Genomic DNA, 15,000 nt, shown 5'->3' with positions numbered 1-15,000 from the left:
TTGAGCGTCTGTCCACAGTCGGGGTAAGTTTCAAGCCTCATGTCTGTGTGTCTGTATGTGTGATCCTGGACGACCAACTGTCGCTCTCAGCAAACATTACATCGGTCACACGCTCCTGCAGACTCCTCCTCTACAACATCAGGAGGATTCTCCCCTTCCTCCCTGAGGAGACGGTGCAGGTGCTCTACAGGCTCTGGTCATCTCCCGCCTGGACTACTGCAACTCACTACTGGAGCCCCGGCGTCGGCCATCAGACCTCTGGAGCTCGTCCAGAAAGCTGCAGCACGTCTGGTGTTCAATGACCCAAGTTCTCCCACACAACTTCCCTTCTCCGTTCTCTACACTGGCTCCCTGTAGGAGCATCCAGTTACAGACTCTGGTGCCTACAGGGCAGTGAGAGGAACAGCTCCTTCCTATCTCCAGACCATGAAGCCCTACACCCCCCACCACTCCTCTCTGCTGCCTCGGGGTGACTGGTTGCCCCGTCGCTCAGAGGTCCCTGCAGCCGATCCACCCGGTCACAGCTTCTTCCTGTCCTGACCCCTCAGTGGAGGAATGAACTCCCCACTGACCTCAGGACAGCAGAGTCGCTGCCCATCTTTCGGCGCAGGCTGAAAACTCACCTCTTCAAGAAGTACTACCCTGAGCCTTCCTCGTAGCACTTATTGAATTCGTATTAGTTTACTGCACTTATCCTATTCGTAGTAGTTTGTAGCACTTACTATATTCGGATTAGTCTGTTGCAATTATTGTTTTCATAGTAATCTGCCTCTGCACTATACTTTTGCTCTGGTTTATGCTTTAAGATGCTTGTTTAAGAAAGGAGATGCACTGATGACTTCTGGTGACTAGTAGTTCTCTTGAATACCTATGTTGAATACACTTCCTGTAAGTCGCTTTGGATAAAAGCGTCTGCTGTAATGTAATGTAATGTAATGTAATGGAATGTAATGTGATGTCTGGGTGTTTGATTCATTTCTTAAACAGGCCCTATTATGATATTCTCCAGGGGCATATTTTTCATGCCATCTTAACATGAAAAATGTTGTTATTGTACAGCAATGCTCCTCTGTGGGTTTGGGTTTAATTATTGATTTACTTACATTAGAGAGAAAGAGAACACAGTCAGCAGTCGTGGAGATTTAAATGACCTTATTTGAAACTTTTCCTGTTATTGGTGAAGTGTGTTTCATAATGTGGCTGTGAACAAATGTTTGAGTGAGTGTAAAGCAACAAATGAGGGAATTCTTGTTTTGGACACTCACCTGAACAGGTGTGTTTGTTTCTTCTAGACCCACGCGGCTCGGCCTCATCGGCTGCAGACTCCGCCCGTCCGTGTTGGGAGTGATACGCCACCTGCTGGTGTTCTCCCCGTACTGCATCTCCACCGTCCTCATGGTGTCCGTATATCGAAACAGGCCTTCAGGTAACACTGAGCTTCTCGTGGGAGTCTGCAGCCTCGCCAGCAGCTCTGTGAGGCTGCAATACTGCAGGTGTAACATTCACCATGTTCACCGTCTTAGCTTAGCACGTTAGCATGCTAGCATTAGCTGATTATCAGTATACTTAATTGATGTCATCGCTGACGTCACCACCCAGCATCATTTCTAAACTTTTTCTCTCTTAATGTTGTCTTTATTTTTTTAATGTATGTTTTTATGTCTCAGCGCCATCGACAGGCGTGAGAGGCGTTGTGTTTTCAGATTATCTGTCCTGTTCGTACTTTCATTCTCGTGAACTCGATATCTCAGGAACACCTGGAGGGAATTTCTTCAGATTGGTCACAAATGTCCACCTGGACTCAAAGATGAACTGATCAGATTTTGGTGGTCAAAGGTCACCGTGACCCCAGTAAACCCCCTCAATAATCCATATTTTAATTATGACAATTCAACACAAATGTCTAACAGGATAAAATGATAAAGTGAAGACATTTTAGACAAACATGAATGTAAACTGCTACTGTAATACAGTTTTAATGTTTTATCAATAAAGTTTTAAAGTGAACTTTTCAGTCAGAATAGTTTATTGTCACAGTTGACTGTTTTTAATTGTTGCTTTGATGTGTTTCCTTTTGTTTCTTGATTGTTTTTGGCTTCACAGTTGTAACTTTTAGGGCTGAAAAACTTTTATTCAGTATGAATAACAAATGAACATGTTTGCCTTGGGCGACCCCTAGTGGTAGAAACAACACAATAATTAAAATGTTCAAACTCTTTGGATTAAAATATGTCTATCACTGATGGTTGTATTGTAATATTTTATTTGATAGCCCTATAAATTACATATATTTATTATAACAAGTGAGAAGGATTTTAGAATTCGTTAACTTGATATTAACAGAGAAAACACGACTCACAGCAGAATCTGAACTATCAGCTTTAATTTGGACCAAAAACACGTCGACCGCTCTGCAGAACATTCTGTATCTTGAGTTAAGTTCAACAGAGTCAGTCTTTCTCTGAGTTAACAGGCTTCAGTTAACCTGACTTAGCTACCTGCTCTCACAGAGATGCTTAAATTAGAAGATAAGAAGCGTTTAAATCTCAGAAGTGATGCTCCGTGGCGGCAGCAGTGATGATGTCATCATAGTCATCATCCAATCCCTCCTCAGCCTGAGTGGGCGGGGTCATCACCATGGAGACGGGCAGGTCACTTCCTACATTCAGAGCAGGTTAGAAAGAGAATGTAGATCAACATGAGGAGTTCTGTTAGAAACAACTGTCAATAATAAACACAGGATTGATTGATTGATTGATTGATTGATTGATTGATTGATTGATTGATTGATTGATTGATTGATTGATTGATTGATTGATTGATACCTCTGGGCTTGTGTCAATATAAAGACCCCACGATGAAAGTTGAGATGCAGTACGGACAGAACACCACAAGGTGGCAGACCAGTCTGAACACAAGGTGGGAGGGGGCTGAGGAAGGGGGCGGTTCTGATGTAGAGGGAGGAGTCAATGTTGAGGCAGGGGGCGGGGCCGTGGATGTCGGTTGACCTGTAGACAGAATCCCACCTGGTCAGGTGAACATCTGGGTGAATGAACTGGTGAAATCAAAGGTGACCTCCTCACCTGTGACAGACAGCCAGCTGGGTGGAGACTCTCCACCTGTCATCTTACACCTGTAGAGGCCTTCATCAGACTTGGTAACATGCTGGATGGTCATGTGACCTTCAGGCTCAGTCCTGATGAAGGAGCCATCTTTATAGAAACCAGCTGGGAGGTTGGAGGACGTCGTTGTCCTACAGGACAGAGTGACGTCATGTCCCTCCATCACAGGGAGGACAGGACTCCTCAGGATCACTGGTCCACCTAAACACAGAGACAAACTACAGCGTTTCATCTGAACCTGAAGAAGGACAGAGGATGTGTTGGTATGTTCCTCTGTGGTTCCTATAGTTTGTAGGTGTATCTTTATGTTGCTCTTACCAGTGACGCTGATCTTGACAGAGTTGCTCCGCTGCTTTGCAGGAGACTCGCACCAGTAGGTGGCGCTGTGCTTGACCATCTGGATGAAGCAGCCGACAGTGGTTTGATTCCTCCATTCATCTTTACAGCTGGACATAATTGTAGTCGCATTGAACTTGTTGACCCTCCACCCGTGAGAGCCGCTGTTGTCGCCACAGCTCAGATACAGATTCTCGTACTCTAACAGCTGAGAGGAGTCAGGAGACACCGAGAGCGAGACCGGGTCCGAATCATCTGGGGACAAAACGTCACCATAGATCAAGATACGGAAGGGAGTGAAGACCAGTGAGAGGACTGAAGATCCTGATCTTTACCTTTCATCAGCAGCCAGCTGGGTGGAGACTCTCCACCTGTCATGTTACACCTGTAGAGGCCTTCATCAGACTTGGTAACATGCTGGATGGTCATGTGACCTTCAGGCTCAGTCCTGATGAAGGAGCCATCTTTATAGAAACCAGCTGGGAGGTTGGAGGACGTCGTTGTCCTACAGGACAGAGTGACGTCATGTCCCTCCATCACAGGGAGGACAGGACTCCTCAGGATCACTGGTCCACCTAAACACAGAGACAAACTACAGCGTTTCATCGTCCACACACAGCTCCATCAACACTGACTCCACAGGCTGAACCTGAACATGATGTGTTTGATCAATGGCTCCTACAGGTCAGAGGTCAACTATAACAAAGTAAAGAAAGACAAGACAAGGAAAGGACAGAGGACACATTTCTCTTTCTGTTTTCTGAAGTGGATTTAATGCAGTAGGTGATTTGAGAGTAGATTAGGCGGATTGTCAACCAGTTTATTGGCAAAATGACCAAAATGCATATTTTATCCTCGTCTGCCTGACTCATTGATCCTTTATCAGACTGAGAGCACGTTTAAATCTATGGCCCCGACCATGACAGTACTGATACTGCAATTGCCATCTCGGTTTTAAGCCGTCACCATCTTGTTTTTTGGCTGCACCATGTTGGTTTTAAGTCGTGAAAACGCCGTGGTGTCGACCTGTCAATCAGTGTGTAGCCCCGCCCTAAAGCATCCCCTGCTTTATGGTCTGTTTGACTCTAAATGGAGCATCATTTACTAAATGAACATCATGCTGTATTGAAGAAGACTTGAAACTAGAGATTGAGACCATAAACTCATGTTTACAATGTTTACTGAGGGAATAAATCAAGAGAGAAGTAGAGTCAACAATTGATGTGAGTCATAGAAGTGAAGACAAAGACTTGTTGTGTACTCATGTTGACTCCACATATTGTAAGAGTTTAGTTTAATCAACAACCAGCACTGACAAAGACCCATCAGGAAACATATTAATGATGACGAATAGAGGACAAATCTGTGGTTGAGCCGTAGAATGAAAGGCGTCCTGAAACAGGAAGAAGAAGAGGAAGTATTTGTGCGGTTTTGCTGTAACGTCTTGACTCTAACCATGACTCTAACCATGACTCTAACATGACTCTAACATGACTCTAACATGACTCTTACCATGACTCTAACCATGACTCTAACATGACTCTAACCATGACTCTAACATGACTCTAACATGACTCTAACATGACTCTAACATGACTCTAACCATGACTCTAACATGACTCTAACATGACTCTAACATGACTCTAACCATGACTCTAACATGACTCTAACCATGACTCTAACATGACTCTAACATGACTCTAACCATGACTCTAACATGACTCTAACATGACTCTAACATGACTCTAACCATGACTCTAACCATGACTCTAACATGACTCTAACATGACTCTAACCATGACTCTAACATGACTCTCATGACTCTAACCATGACTCTAACATGACTCTAACATGACTCTAACCATGACTCTAAACATGACTCTAACATGACTCTAACATGACTCTAACCATGACTCTAACCATGACTCTAACATGACTCTAACATGACTCTAACCATGACTCTATGACTCTAACATGACTCTAACATGACTCTTACCATGACTCTAACCATGACTCTAACATGACTCTAACCATGACTCTAACATGACTCTAACCATGACTCTAACCATGACTCTAACATGACTCTAACCATGACTCTAACCATGACTCTAACATGACTCTAACCATGACTCTCATGACTCTAACATGACTCTAACATGACTCTAAACATGACTCTAACATGACTCTAACATGACTCTAACCATGACTCTAAACATGACTCTAACATGACTCTAACCATGACTCTAACCATGACTCTAACATGACTCTAACATGACTCTAACCATGACTCTAACATGACTCTAACATGACTCTAACATGACTCTCATGACTCTAACATGACTCTAACATGACTCTAACCATGACTCTAACATGACTCTAACATGACTCTAACATGACTCTAACCATGACTCTAACCATGACTCTAACATGACTCTAACCATGACTCTAACATGACTCTAACATGACTCTAACATGACTCTGAACCATGACTCTCATGACTCTAACATGACTCTAACATGACTCTAACATGACTCTAACCATGACTCTAACCATGACTCTAAACATGACTCTAACATGACTCTAACCATGACTCTAACATGACTCTAACATGACTCTAACCATGACTCTAACATGACTCTAACATGACTCTAACCATGACTCTAACATGACTCTAACATGACTCTAACAACTCTAACATGACTCTAACATGACTCTAACCATGACTCTAACCATGACTCTAACATGACTCTAACATGACTCTAACCATGACTAGGCGAGTCCAGAATGAATGGGAGCCAACGGGGTTTTATCCTCAGAATCCACTTTTCTCACGATGTAATTTTTTGTCTGCTATCAAAGGGTGGGGCTAAAATAATAAACTCAGCTGAATACATTTTTTAAGGTCACATGACTCTAACTGTCAGAGGTATGACTCTAATCATGACTCTAACATGACTCTAACGGAAATGACTCTAATGCCGTCATGACTCTAACGCAAGTCCGTCCCTGACCAATGACTCTAAGAATGACTCTATACGGCCAACAACGGCCCAAACCATGACTCGAAAGGACAACTCACTCATTTGACTTTTGAACCATAATCTATATTGAATGACTCTAAAATGACTCTAGCAGGTGAAAGAGGCATAATTGACTCTAGCCCGATGACTCTAATCTGGATGACAGTGGATGTCTCTAACAACCAAAATCGGATGACTCTAACCATGACTCTAACCATGACTCTAACTCTAACATGACTCTAATCATGACTCTAACATGACTCTAACATGACTCTAACATGACTCTAACTCTAACCATGACTCTAACATGACTCTAACATGACTCTAACCATGACTCTAACATGACTCTAACATGACTCTAACATGAACATGACTCTAACATGACTCTAACATGACTCTAACATGACTCTAACATGACTCTAACATGACTCTAACATGACTCTAACCATGACTCTAACCATGACTCTAACATGACTCTAACCATGACTCTAACATGACTCTAACATGACTCTAACATGACTCTAACATGACTCTAACATGACTCTAACATGACTCTAACATGACTCTAACATGACTCTAACATGACTCTAACCATGACTCTAACATGACTCTCATGACTCTAACCATGACTCTAACATGACTCTAACATGACTCTAAACATGACTCTAACCATGACTCTAACATGACTCTAACATGACTCTAACATGACTCTAACCATGACTCTAACATGACTCTAACATGACTCTAACATGACTCTAACCATGACTCTAACATGACTCTAACATGACTCTAACATGACTCTAACATGACTCTTACCAATGACGGTGATGTTGACGGTGTTGCTGCTCTCTCCCTGTTTGGATTGACACCAGTACACTCCGCTGTCGGTCTGCTTGACTGAGTTGATGACGCAGGTGGAGGAATTCTGCTTGCCCCAGCCCACTCCACACTGGGTCACAGTCTTACTGGGAACACATCAAACCAGTTCAGCAATGGTTTACACATGTGGGAACAACTCTGTGTAATTGCCCTTTAACAGCAAAAATAAGCCTCATGGCTCCACGTTGGCATTTTGATTATTGTGAAACTTTGACACTTCATTGTCACATCTTGGTTTAATTGACTCTGTTTGACTTAAATCAGTTGTATTGTTATTGTTTTTTTGTGCAGAGAACACGACGACTACAGCGACCACATTGTTGAGAGCTGATGAGAATCCAAATACAGAATATGAAGAAGGTAAATGTGGTGTAGTATGTTAACCATACCACTTCCATTTAAAAACGTTATGACTGAATGTAACACAGGTTTTCACAGAATTATCCAACATTGACGTTCCTGTCTTGTGGTTGTAGATCAACCAACAGCCGCTGTGACGACGACCCGTGAAAACAGAAAATGTCTTTATGCACCTCGTTGTTCCATTTAATCAGCAAACGTCTCACTTTGAGATTTTTTTTATTTATCCTCCATTGAACATGGTTTAAAAGAGCGAAACATCCCTCTGTATTTAAAAGGTTTGTAGGGACTTATTGTGTCTTATTGTTGTTCAGACAAACAAACATGGCTGTGATGCGTTTGGTGATTTGGTGGTAAACTGACCTTTTTGTGGTGCATCTCCACGTTGTCCATTCACCGGAGCTCATCTGCTCACAGCTCACGGAGACTTTGTCATAATCTACAAACTGAGACTTATTGGGGGTGACTGTCACAGAGGCTGGGAGAGAAAAACAAAAACCTTCATCAGAAAATGCTGTTTTTTCTTTCCACTCTAAAATAACTCAACTATTATTGGATGGATGGTGGTGAGATGAGCTGTAATAACTACATCATCAGGCCAACAAGTAAATGTGTCCAACACTTTGGTTTGTCAACAAATCCATCAAACAGCAGATTTATTTCGTAAAATCTTTAAAGTACAATATTTACCTTTGTTGAAGTAACAGAAAATGGAAAAAATACTCAAGTAAAGTACAAATACATCATAATGTGCATTTAATTTTTTTTTAAATTTAGCAGGGATCCAAAAAGACACCTGTGAGTACCGACAAAGAGAACGAAGAAGATCTTTGAGGTTTAAGCTTTAAAGTGGCCCTATTATGCATTACATTACATTACATTACAGTCATTTAGCAGACACTTTTATCCAAAGCGTGTATTCAACATAGGTATTCAAGAGAACTACTAGTCACCAGAAGTCATAAGTGCATCTCCTTTCTTAAACAAGCATCTCAAAGCATAAGCCAGAGCAAAAGTATAGTGCAGAGGCAGATTACTACGAAAACAATAAGTGCTACAAACTACTACGAATAGGATAAGTGCAGGAAACGAATATGAATACAATAAGTGCAATAAACTAATACGAGTGCAATAAGTGCTACGAGGAAGGCTCAGGGTAGTACTTCTTGAGGAGGTGAGTTTTCAGCCTGCGCCTAAAGATGGGCAGTGACTCTGCTGTCCTGAGGTCAGTGGGGAGTTCATTCCACCACTGAGGGGTCAGGACAGAAAAAAGCTGTGACCGGGTCGATCGGCCGCAGGGACCTCTGATGCTCTATGCTTTTCTACTTTTCCCTCTTCTTTAGTGTGTTATATATTTTTGTACATGTAAAAGGTCTGTCGAGTGTAAAACCTGAAGTCCACGCCTAAAAGGAGTTACCCCCCCTCAGAAGCTCCTGAGCTCCTGAAACGGCTCCATTGAATTCTCTCCTTCACTTCTATAACTTTATGAGGTCATAATGTAACTTTATGAGGTCACACTGTAACTTTATGAGGTCATAATATTACTTTATGAGGTCACAATGTAACTTTATGAGGTCAAAATGTAACATCATGAGGTCACAATGTAACTTTATGAGGTCATAATATTACTTTATGAGGTCATAATGTAACTTTATGAGGTCACAATGTAACTTTATGACCAAACAAGAAAAGAGAGAGATGGAGCTGAAGTTCTGGAGGAAGAGTTTTTTGAAATGTGAAACGTTGACCAATCACAACAGAGCGGGCTAGCTGACCAATCAGAGCAGACTTTGCTTTCTGGAGGGAGGAGCTACAACGGAGTGTTTCAGAGAGAGGGTGAGAAGAGGTGCTGCAGGATAGAATGATGAGAAGAACAAGGAGGATTATGGGCATTAACTCATGTAAACATGTTGTAACTGGAACTGGAGATAAAAATATGCACCCGGAGAATATCATAATAGGGCCTGTTTAAGAAATGAATCAAACACCCAGACATGAGACTTGAAACTTACCCCGACTGTGGACAGACGTCTGGCAGACGCTCAACAACACTGAAACAACAGTCACAGGTCAATGTGTGTGTGTGTGTGTGTGTGTGTGTGTGTGTGTGTGTGTGTGTGTGTGTGTGTGTGTGTGTGTGTGTGTGTGTGTGTGTGTGTGTGTGTGTGGAAACATATATTACTTCAACTGAATCACACCTAAAATATTCATTCCTAGTTTAACAATTCCACATCTTGATTTAAAAAAAAAAAAAATACATCTCTGTTCCCTAACTGATAGTTTCACTTTGTTTTGTTGCAGATTCAAAATATTCATCTTTATTAAAGTTTTCTTTACTTACGGAGGAAAAGCAGAGTTGCCTTCATGGTGTCTGCAGGCTGAAGCATCACTGACTGTCTGACTGGCAGAAAATGCGTTGTGACAACATCCTGTTAATATAAACCACAAGTTCAGAGTGGGAGGAGGATGTGAGCACAGCAGAAAGTCTAGTAGAAAAACATATCATATATTCTTCATACAACTCCATTCATTAACATTTATTTTATGCATGTTTTCGTCTCCCATTGCTTTCTCTCATCACTTTCTGCTGTTTGTTACGTGTTCATGTGAACAAACAGACGCAGAAAACAAAAAGAGAAAGCTCACATCCTGTTGGTCTGATTAAAAGATCGTCTCACGATCTGACACCACATCCTTAAAGAACAACGGACAGCTGCAGTGAAGATGGCTACAAAAGATAATTCATCCAGACAAACTCATTAAAGAAAATCTAATGTTTTGATTTAGTTCACAGACATAAACTTACTTCACAAACCGTTCACTTACTACTTCTTTTAAAGGACAAGTGTGACAATTTTGGAAATATGTTCTTTCTTGCTGAGCGTCAGATGTTCAGATTGCCACCACTCTTTTATCTGAGCATGAAGCTACAGCCAGCAACTGGTTGGCCTAGCTTAGCATAAAGACTGGAAACAGAGGGAAACAGCTAGCATGGCTCCGTCCGAAGGTAACAACATACCAGCTCCTATTAAGCTTATTAACATACATATACAGCGGGTAAAATAAGTATTGAACACGTCACCATTTCTCTCAGTAAATATATTTCTAAAGGTGCTATTGACATGAAATGTTCACCAGATGTCGGTAACAACCCAAGTAATCCATACATACAAAGAACACCAAACAAATACGTTCAGAAATTAAGTTATGTGTAATCAAATGGAATGACACAGGGAAAAAGTATTGAACACGCTTACTGAAATGTATTTAATACTTGGTACAGAAGCCTTTGTTGGTAACGACAGCTTCAAGACGCCTCCTGTATGGAGAAACTAGTGGCATGCATTGCTCAGGTGTGATTTTGGCCCATTCTTCCACACAAACAGTCTTCAAATCTTGAAGGTTCCGTGTTCCTCTTCTATGAACTCTGATCTTTAGTTCTTTCCATAGAGTTTCTATTGGATTCAGGTCAGGTGATTGGCTGGGCCATTCTAGCAGCTTTATTTTCTTTCTCTGAAACCAATGGAGAGTTTCCTTGGCTGTGTGTTTGGGATCATTGTCTTGCTGAAATGTCCACCCTCGTTTCATCTTCATCATCCTGCTAGATGGCAGCAGATTTTTATCAAGAATGTCTCGGTACATTTTTCCATTCATCCTTCCTTCAATGATATGAAGTTTGCCAGTGCCGTATGCTGAAAAACAGCCCCACACCAGGATGTTCCACCTCCAAACTTCACTGTTGGTCTGGTGTTTTTGGGGTGATGTGCAGTGCCATTTGACCTCCAAACATGGTGTGTATTATGGCCTCCAAAGAGTTCCATGTTGGTCTCATCTGACCAGACTATATTCTTTACTCTTTCTATTACTGAATAAAATTGGTGACGTGTTCAACACTTATTTTACCCGCTGTATATATATATATATATATATATATATATATATATATATATATATATATATATATATACATAATAGTATATCATAGTAGTATATCATAGTATTTAGAGTATTTTGTTGTTGTTGTTTTGTACCTTTCAGGCCACAGACTGCAGGACACACACTCGTTGGTATCAAGTTGAAATAAAGTAATTAAAGAAACAAGTGGAGTCATATTGAGTAGAAACAGGTTGAAAGCCTTGGAGCCGATAGCCGCCTGGCAAACATATAAACACATATCAGACATTTATAAACCGACTTATCTCAGCTGAATGCCCATGAACATCACTACTAGAACCCATAACGCTTGAGGCTACATTAAACCTGTAATGCAGGGGTTTTCAACGTTTTTCAGGCCAAGGACCCCCAAACTGATAGAGAGTTGGAGCAGGGACCCCCTACTATATATATTGTATAAAATTGTGTTTTATATTAAACTGGGCCTGGTGCCATGTATAAACATACCTTGTTATGGTGCATTCAATATTATACACAGGTTCATATATTCATGTTTTTATTTTAAACATGTGGAGGTACAGTGAGTAGGGTGGCCGTGCCACTGCCGTTTATAAACACACCTTGTCAACTGATACCAATGCCAATATCAACACTGTCTGTCAATTGCATGATAATCATTCACACAAGCTATTCAAATTTTATTTTATTTTAAACATAAATGTGGAAACGAAAATGAGTGAGTGCCACTGCCATGCATAAACATACCTGTTATCTTGCATACAATACTGAACTATGAAAATAATGGACAGTTTCATGTTGTTTTTTTTAAACATACATGTAGGGGGACAGTTTTTTTAGCCAGGAATATCTTGCAAAAATGATTGCACAAGGATTCGTGGGTGAAGTAAATGTCGTTTCTTAATTTTTTTTTTTTTTTTTTTTTTTTTACAATGGTATCTTCTTTTCAAATAACATTGCAGAGTGAGTCCTTGTGTCTGGGATCTTAGTCAGCTGGGGACTGAATAGGTTCTCGGCCAATCACGGGGAACCTGACAGAGCCAGCATGTGACATGCGGCCTCGTGATTGGCTCAGCAGAGAGAGGGGCGGGGCCTCCTCTTTGAGTGACAGGTCCAGGCTAGTCTGTGAGTGAACCGGCTGGAGAGAGTCTGTGTGTCTGAATGTGTGCATTTCTGACTGAAAGAGAACATCTTCTGCCTCCATCTATCCACTCCTACAATATGTTGGATTCATGTTAATGTGCATTTAAAGACATATACATTTGTGGGAAAAAAATGGGGCGAAAGAAATATTTAAAAAATATTAGAAATTGTCTAATCAACCAAAAATTTCACGACCCCCTGCAGTATCTCCGCGGACCCCCTAGGGGTCGCGGACCCCCTGTTGAAGACCTCTGCTGTAACGTATGAAGATTCATGTTGTCACTAAGGAGGTTCTGGTGGTCCTTTAGAGGGTTCTAGGGACACCTTTAGGAGATGTAAATGCTCATACATGTCCTACAGGTGGTTTAATGTTCTCACTGACGAGGTTCTTTAGCGGGTTCTAGTGGTCATTCAGTAGGCCCCTATTGGAGGAGGTTCTAGAGGTCCTTTGATGGTCAGAGTCATTATTTATGAGGTTCTTGTAATCAGTTAATGAATTCTAGGGGTACTTTAGGAGGTTCTGTTAGTCCTTTAAGTGGTTCTTGTGTAGTCACTGATGTGGTCGTAGGAGTCCTGTAGGTGGTTCTTTAGAAAGTTCTAATGGTGATTGAAGAAGCTCTTGGTCTTATAGGTGCGCGCCTACAAATAATGGTTCCAAACATGATTTCCTGAAGGCCTGAGTTTCTACCCAGGAACAAAAAAGAGTTCTCCTACAATTTTTTTTCTAAGAATGTTGTTATAAGAATCATATGAAAGGTTTTTATAGATAATTTGGTAGCTGTGGTCACTGGTGAGGTTCTAGGGGTACTATAGGTAGTTCTAATAGTCCTTTAGAAGGTTCTTACTGTGACACAGGAGTTCTGCGCCCTTAAGGCGCTTGTAGAAGTCATATTTAAGGTTTTTGTCATAGAGAAGTTTCTACGGTTGTTATTGCATTGGGGAGGTTCTAGGGGTCCTTTTGGAAGTTCTAATGGTCAGTGAGGAGGATTTTGTTGTAATGTCACAGAGAAGGTTCTTGCGGTTCTGCAGATGATTCCAGGGGCTCTTTAGGAGGTTCTAGGTATCCTTTAGGGGCTTCTTATATATTCAGTGTGGTGGTTGTGGGGTTCCTGTAGGTGTCCTTTAGAAGGTTCTAAGATATTCTAGATGTCCTTTTTGTGGTTATGTTATCATTTATAAGGTTCTTGCAGTCATATAGAAGGTTTTAGTGGTCATTGGGTGGTTCTTGTGGTCTGTGTTGAGGTTCTAGGGGTTCTATGCTGTGGTACACACAGACACAGACCTGTACGGTGGCTTTGGGCAGCCAGGCCACAGCGATGAAGAATTTCTCCTTCAGGTTGAATCCTCCGTAATGAACCAGCAGGAAGGTGACGAGCAGCCGGATCACCAGACCGGTGCCGATACAGGCCAGACCAAGACCTGAAGAGACCGGCAGAACACCAGAGAGAGTAAAACCTGGTTAAAAAGCTTTGGGAAGTTCAGGCTGTTTGTTACATGGTCCACTTGGTTCCTGGTAACTGAGAATAGATGTGGTTCTCACCCACGGTGCTGGGGCTGAGGGTTGCTATGGTGATCTCTGCTCCAATCAGTCCAAAGAGGAGCGGCTGGAACACGTCCCATGAGCGCCCCACCATGGCGGCCACCGGGGCCTGGACACAAAGAGAACCACTGAGCTCACACAGTCTGGATTGAACACATTCAATCGCATTAAAGACAGATGCTGAGGCTGTGTGAACAGATGTTTGAATCCAGGTGTTTAATCCAGATTAATGTGGTTCTGGTGTGCGGTACCTTGTCGGTCTTCCAGCCCAGAGCAGCCAGGAAGGCCAGAACCAGCGTGCAGAGACCACCCGCTCCGGCAAAACCAATAACGTGACTGAAGAAGACCGAGAATATGGACAGACCCAACAACATGAGGGTTCTCCTCAACACCAGGTCCTCCTGCAGACGGACGGACAGAAAGGACATTTAGAGAACTAAATAAATTACATTTAGGATCTAAATAGAACCACACTCTCACCTGGTCTTTACTGGGGAAGCAGCACAGGAGCAGACCCAGGATCAGCCCGGCTATGACCCCTCCCACCACCTCCAGAAGACCCTTCAGTATGTTCATCCACGTAGAACCTGCAGGACAAACACAGCATGTAGAACGCGATGGAACCCAGTAAAGTAGAATGGAGCATATTGTGCTCTACAGACCTGTGGAGAAGGCGATTCCAAGGCAG

At 42.0% G+C, this 15,000-nt stretch overlaps 2 protein-coding genes across 3 annotated transcripts in view; both read right to left on the bottom strand.

The window, feature by feature from the left end:
- Window positions 1-2,257: 2,257 nt before the first annotated feature.
- LOC129093067 (sialoadhesin-like) lies at window positions 2,258-10,112 on the bottom strand. Of its 2 annotated transcripts, XM_054600964.1 has the most exons (9): window positions 10,059-10,112; window positions 9,730-9,768; window positions 8,081-8,195; window positions 7,295-7,443; window positions 3,794-4,033; window positions 3,441-3,713; window positions 3,084-3,323; window positions 2,826-3,008; window positions 2,588-2,659 (listed from the first exon to the last, which is right to left on the bottom strand). In XM_054600964.1, exons 1-8 carry the CDS (start codon window positions 10,102-10,104, stop codon window positions 2,839-2,841), a joined length of 1,272 nt encoding a protein of 423 aa, XP_054456939.1. In that variant the 5' UTR covers window positions 10,105-10,112; the 3' UTR covers window positions 2,588-2,659; window positions 2,826-2,838. The 2 variants fall into 2 exon arrangements, with proteins under 2 accessions (XP_054456940.1, XP_054456939.1); XM_054600965.1 differs by lacking the exon at window positions 2,826-3,008 and having other exon boundaries at window positions 2,258-2,659.
- Window positions 10,113-11,751: 1,639 nt separating this feature from the next.
- The window catches only part of LOC129093793 (sodium/hydrogen exchanger 9B2-like), a 4,289-nt gene continuing 1,040 nt past the window's right edge, over window positions 11,752-15,000 (bottom strand). Inside the window, exons 2-8 of the mRNA XM_054601916.1 lie at window positions 14,975-15,000; window positions 14,793-14,899; window positions 14,564-14,713; window positions 14,313-14,421; window positions 14,055-14,191; window positions 11,817-11,870; window positions 11,752-11,763 (exon numbers count right to left, since the gene is read on the bottom strand). The exon at window positions 14,975-15,000 is cut by the window's right edge and continues 68 nt beyond it. Of these exons, the coding sequence (XP_054457891.1) occupies window positions 11,752-11,763; window positions 11,817-11,870; window positions 14,055-14,191; window positions 14,313-14,421; window positions 14,564-14,713; window positions 14,793-14,899; window positions 14,975-15,000 (595 nt within the window). The remainder of the gene's footprint in view (window positions 11,764-11,816; window positions 11,871-14,054; window positions 14,192-14,312; window positions 14,422-14,563; window positions 14,714-14,792; window positions 14,900-14,974) is intronic.

Source organism: Anoplopoma fimbria, chromosome 7 (genome assembly GCF_027596085.1).
Source record: "Anoplopoma fimbria isolate UVic2021 breed Golden Eagle Sablefish chromosome 7, Afim_UVic_2022, whole genome shotgun sequence".
Taxonomy (NCBI): Eukaryota; Metazoa; Chordata; class Actinopteri; order Perciformes; family Anoplopomatidae; genus Anoplopoma; species Anoplopoma fimbria.
Note: the sequence above shows the minus strand (reverse complement) of the source record. Positions and strands in the feature narration are given on the sequence as shown.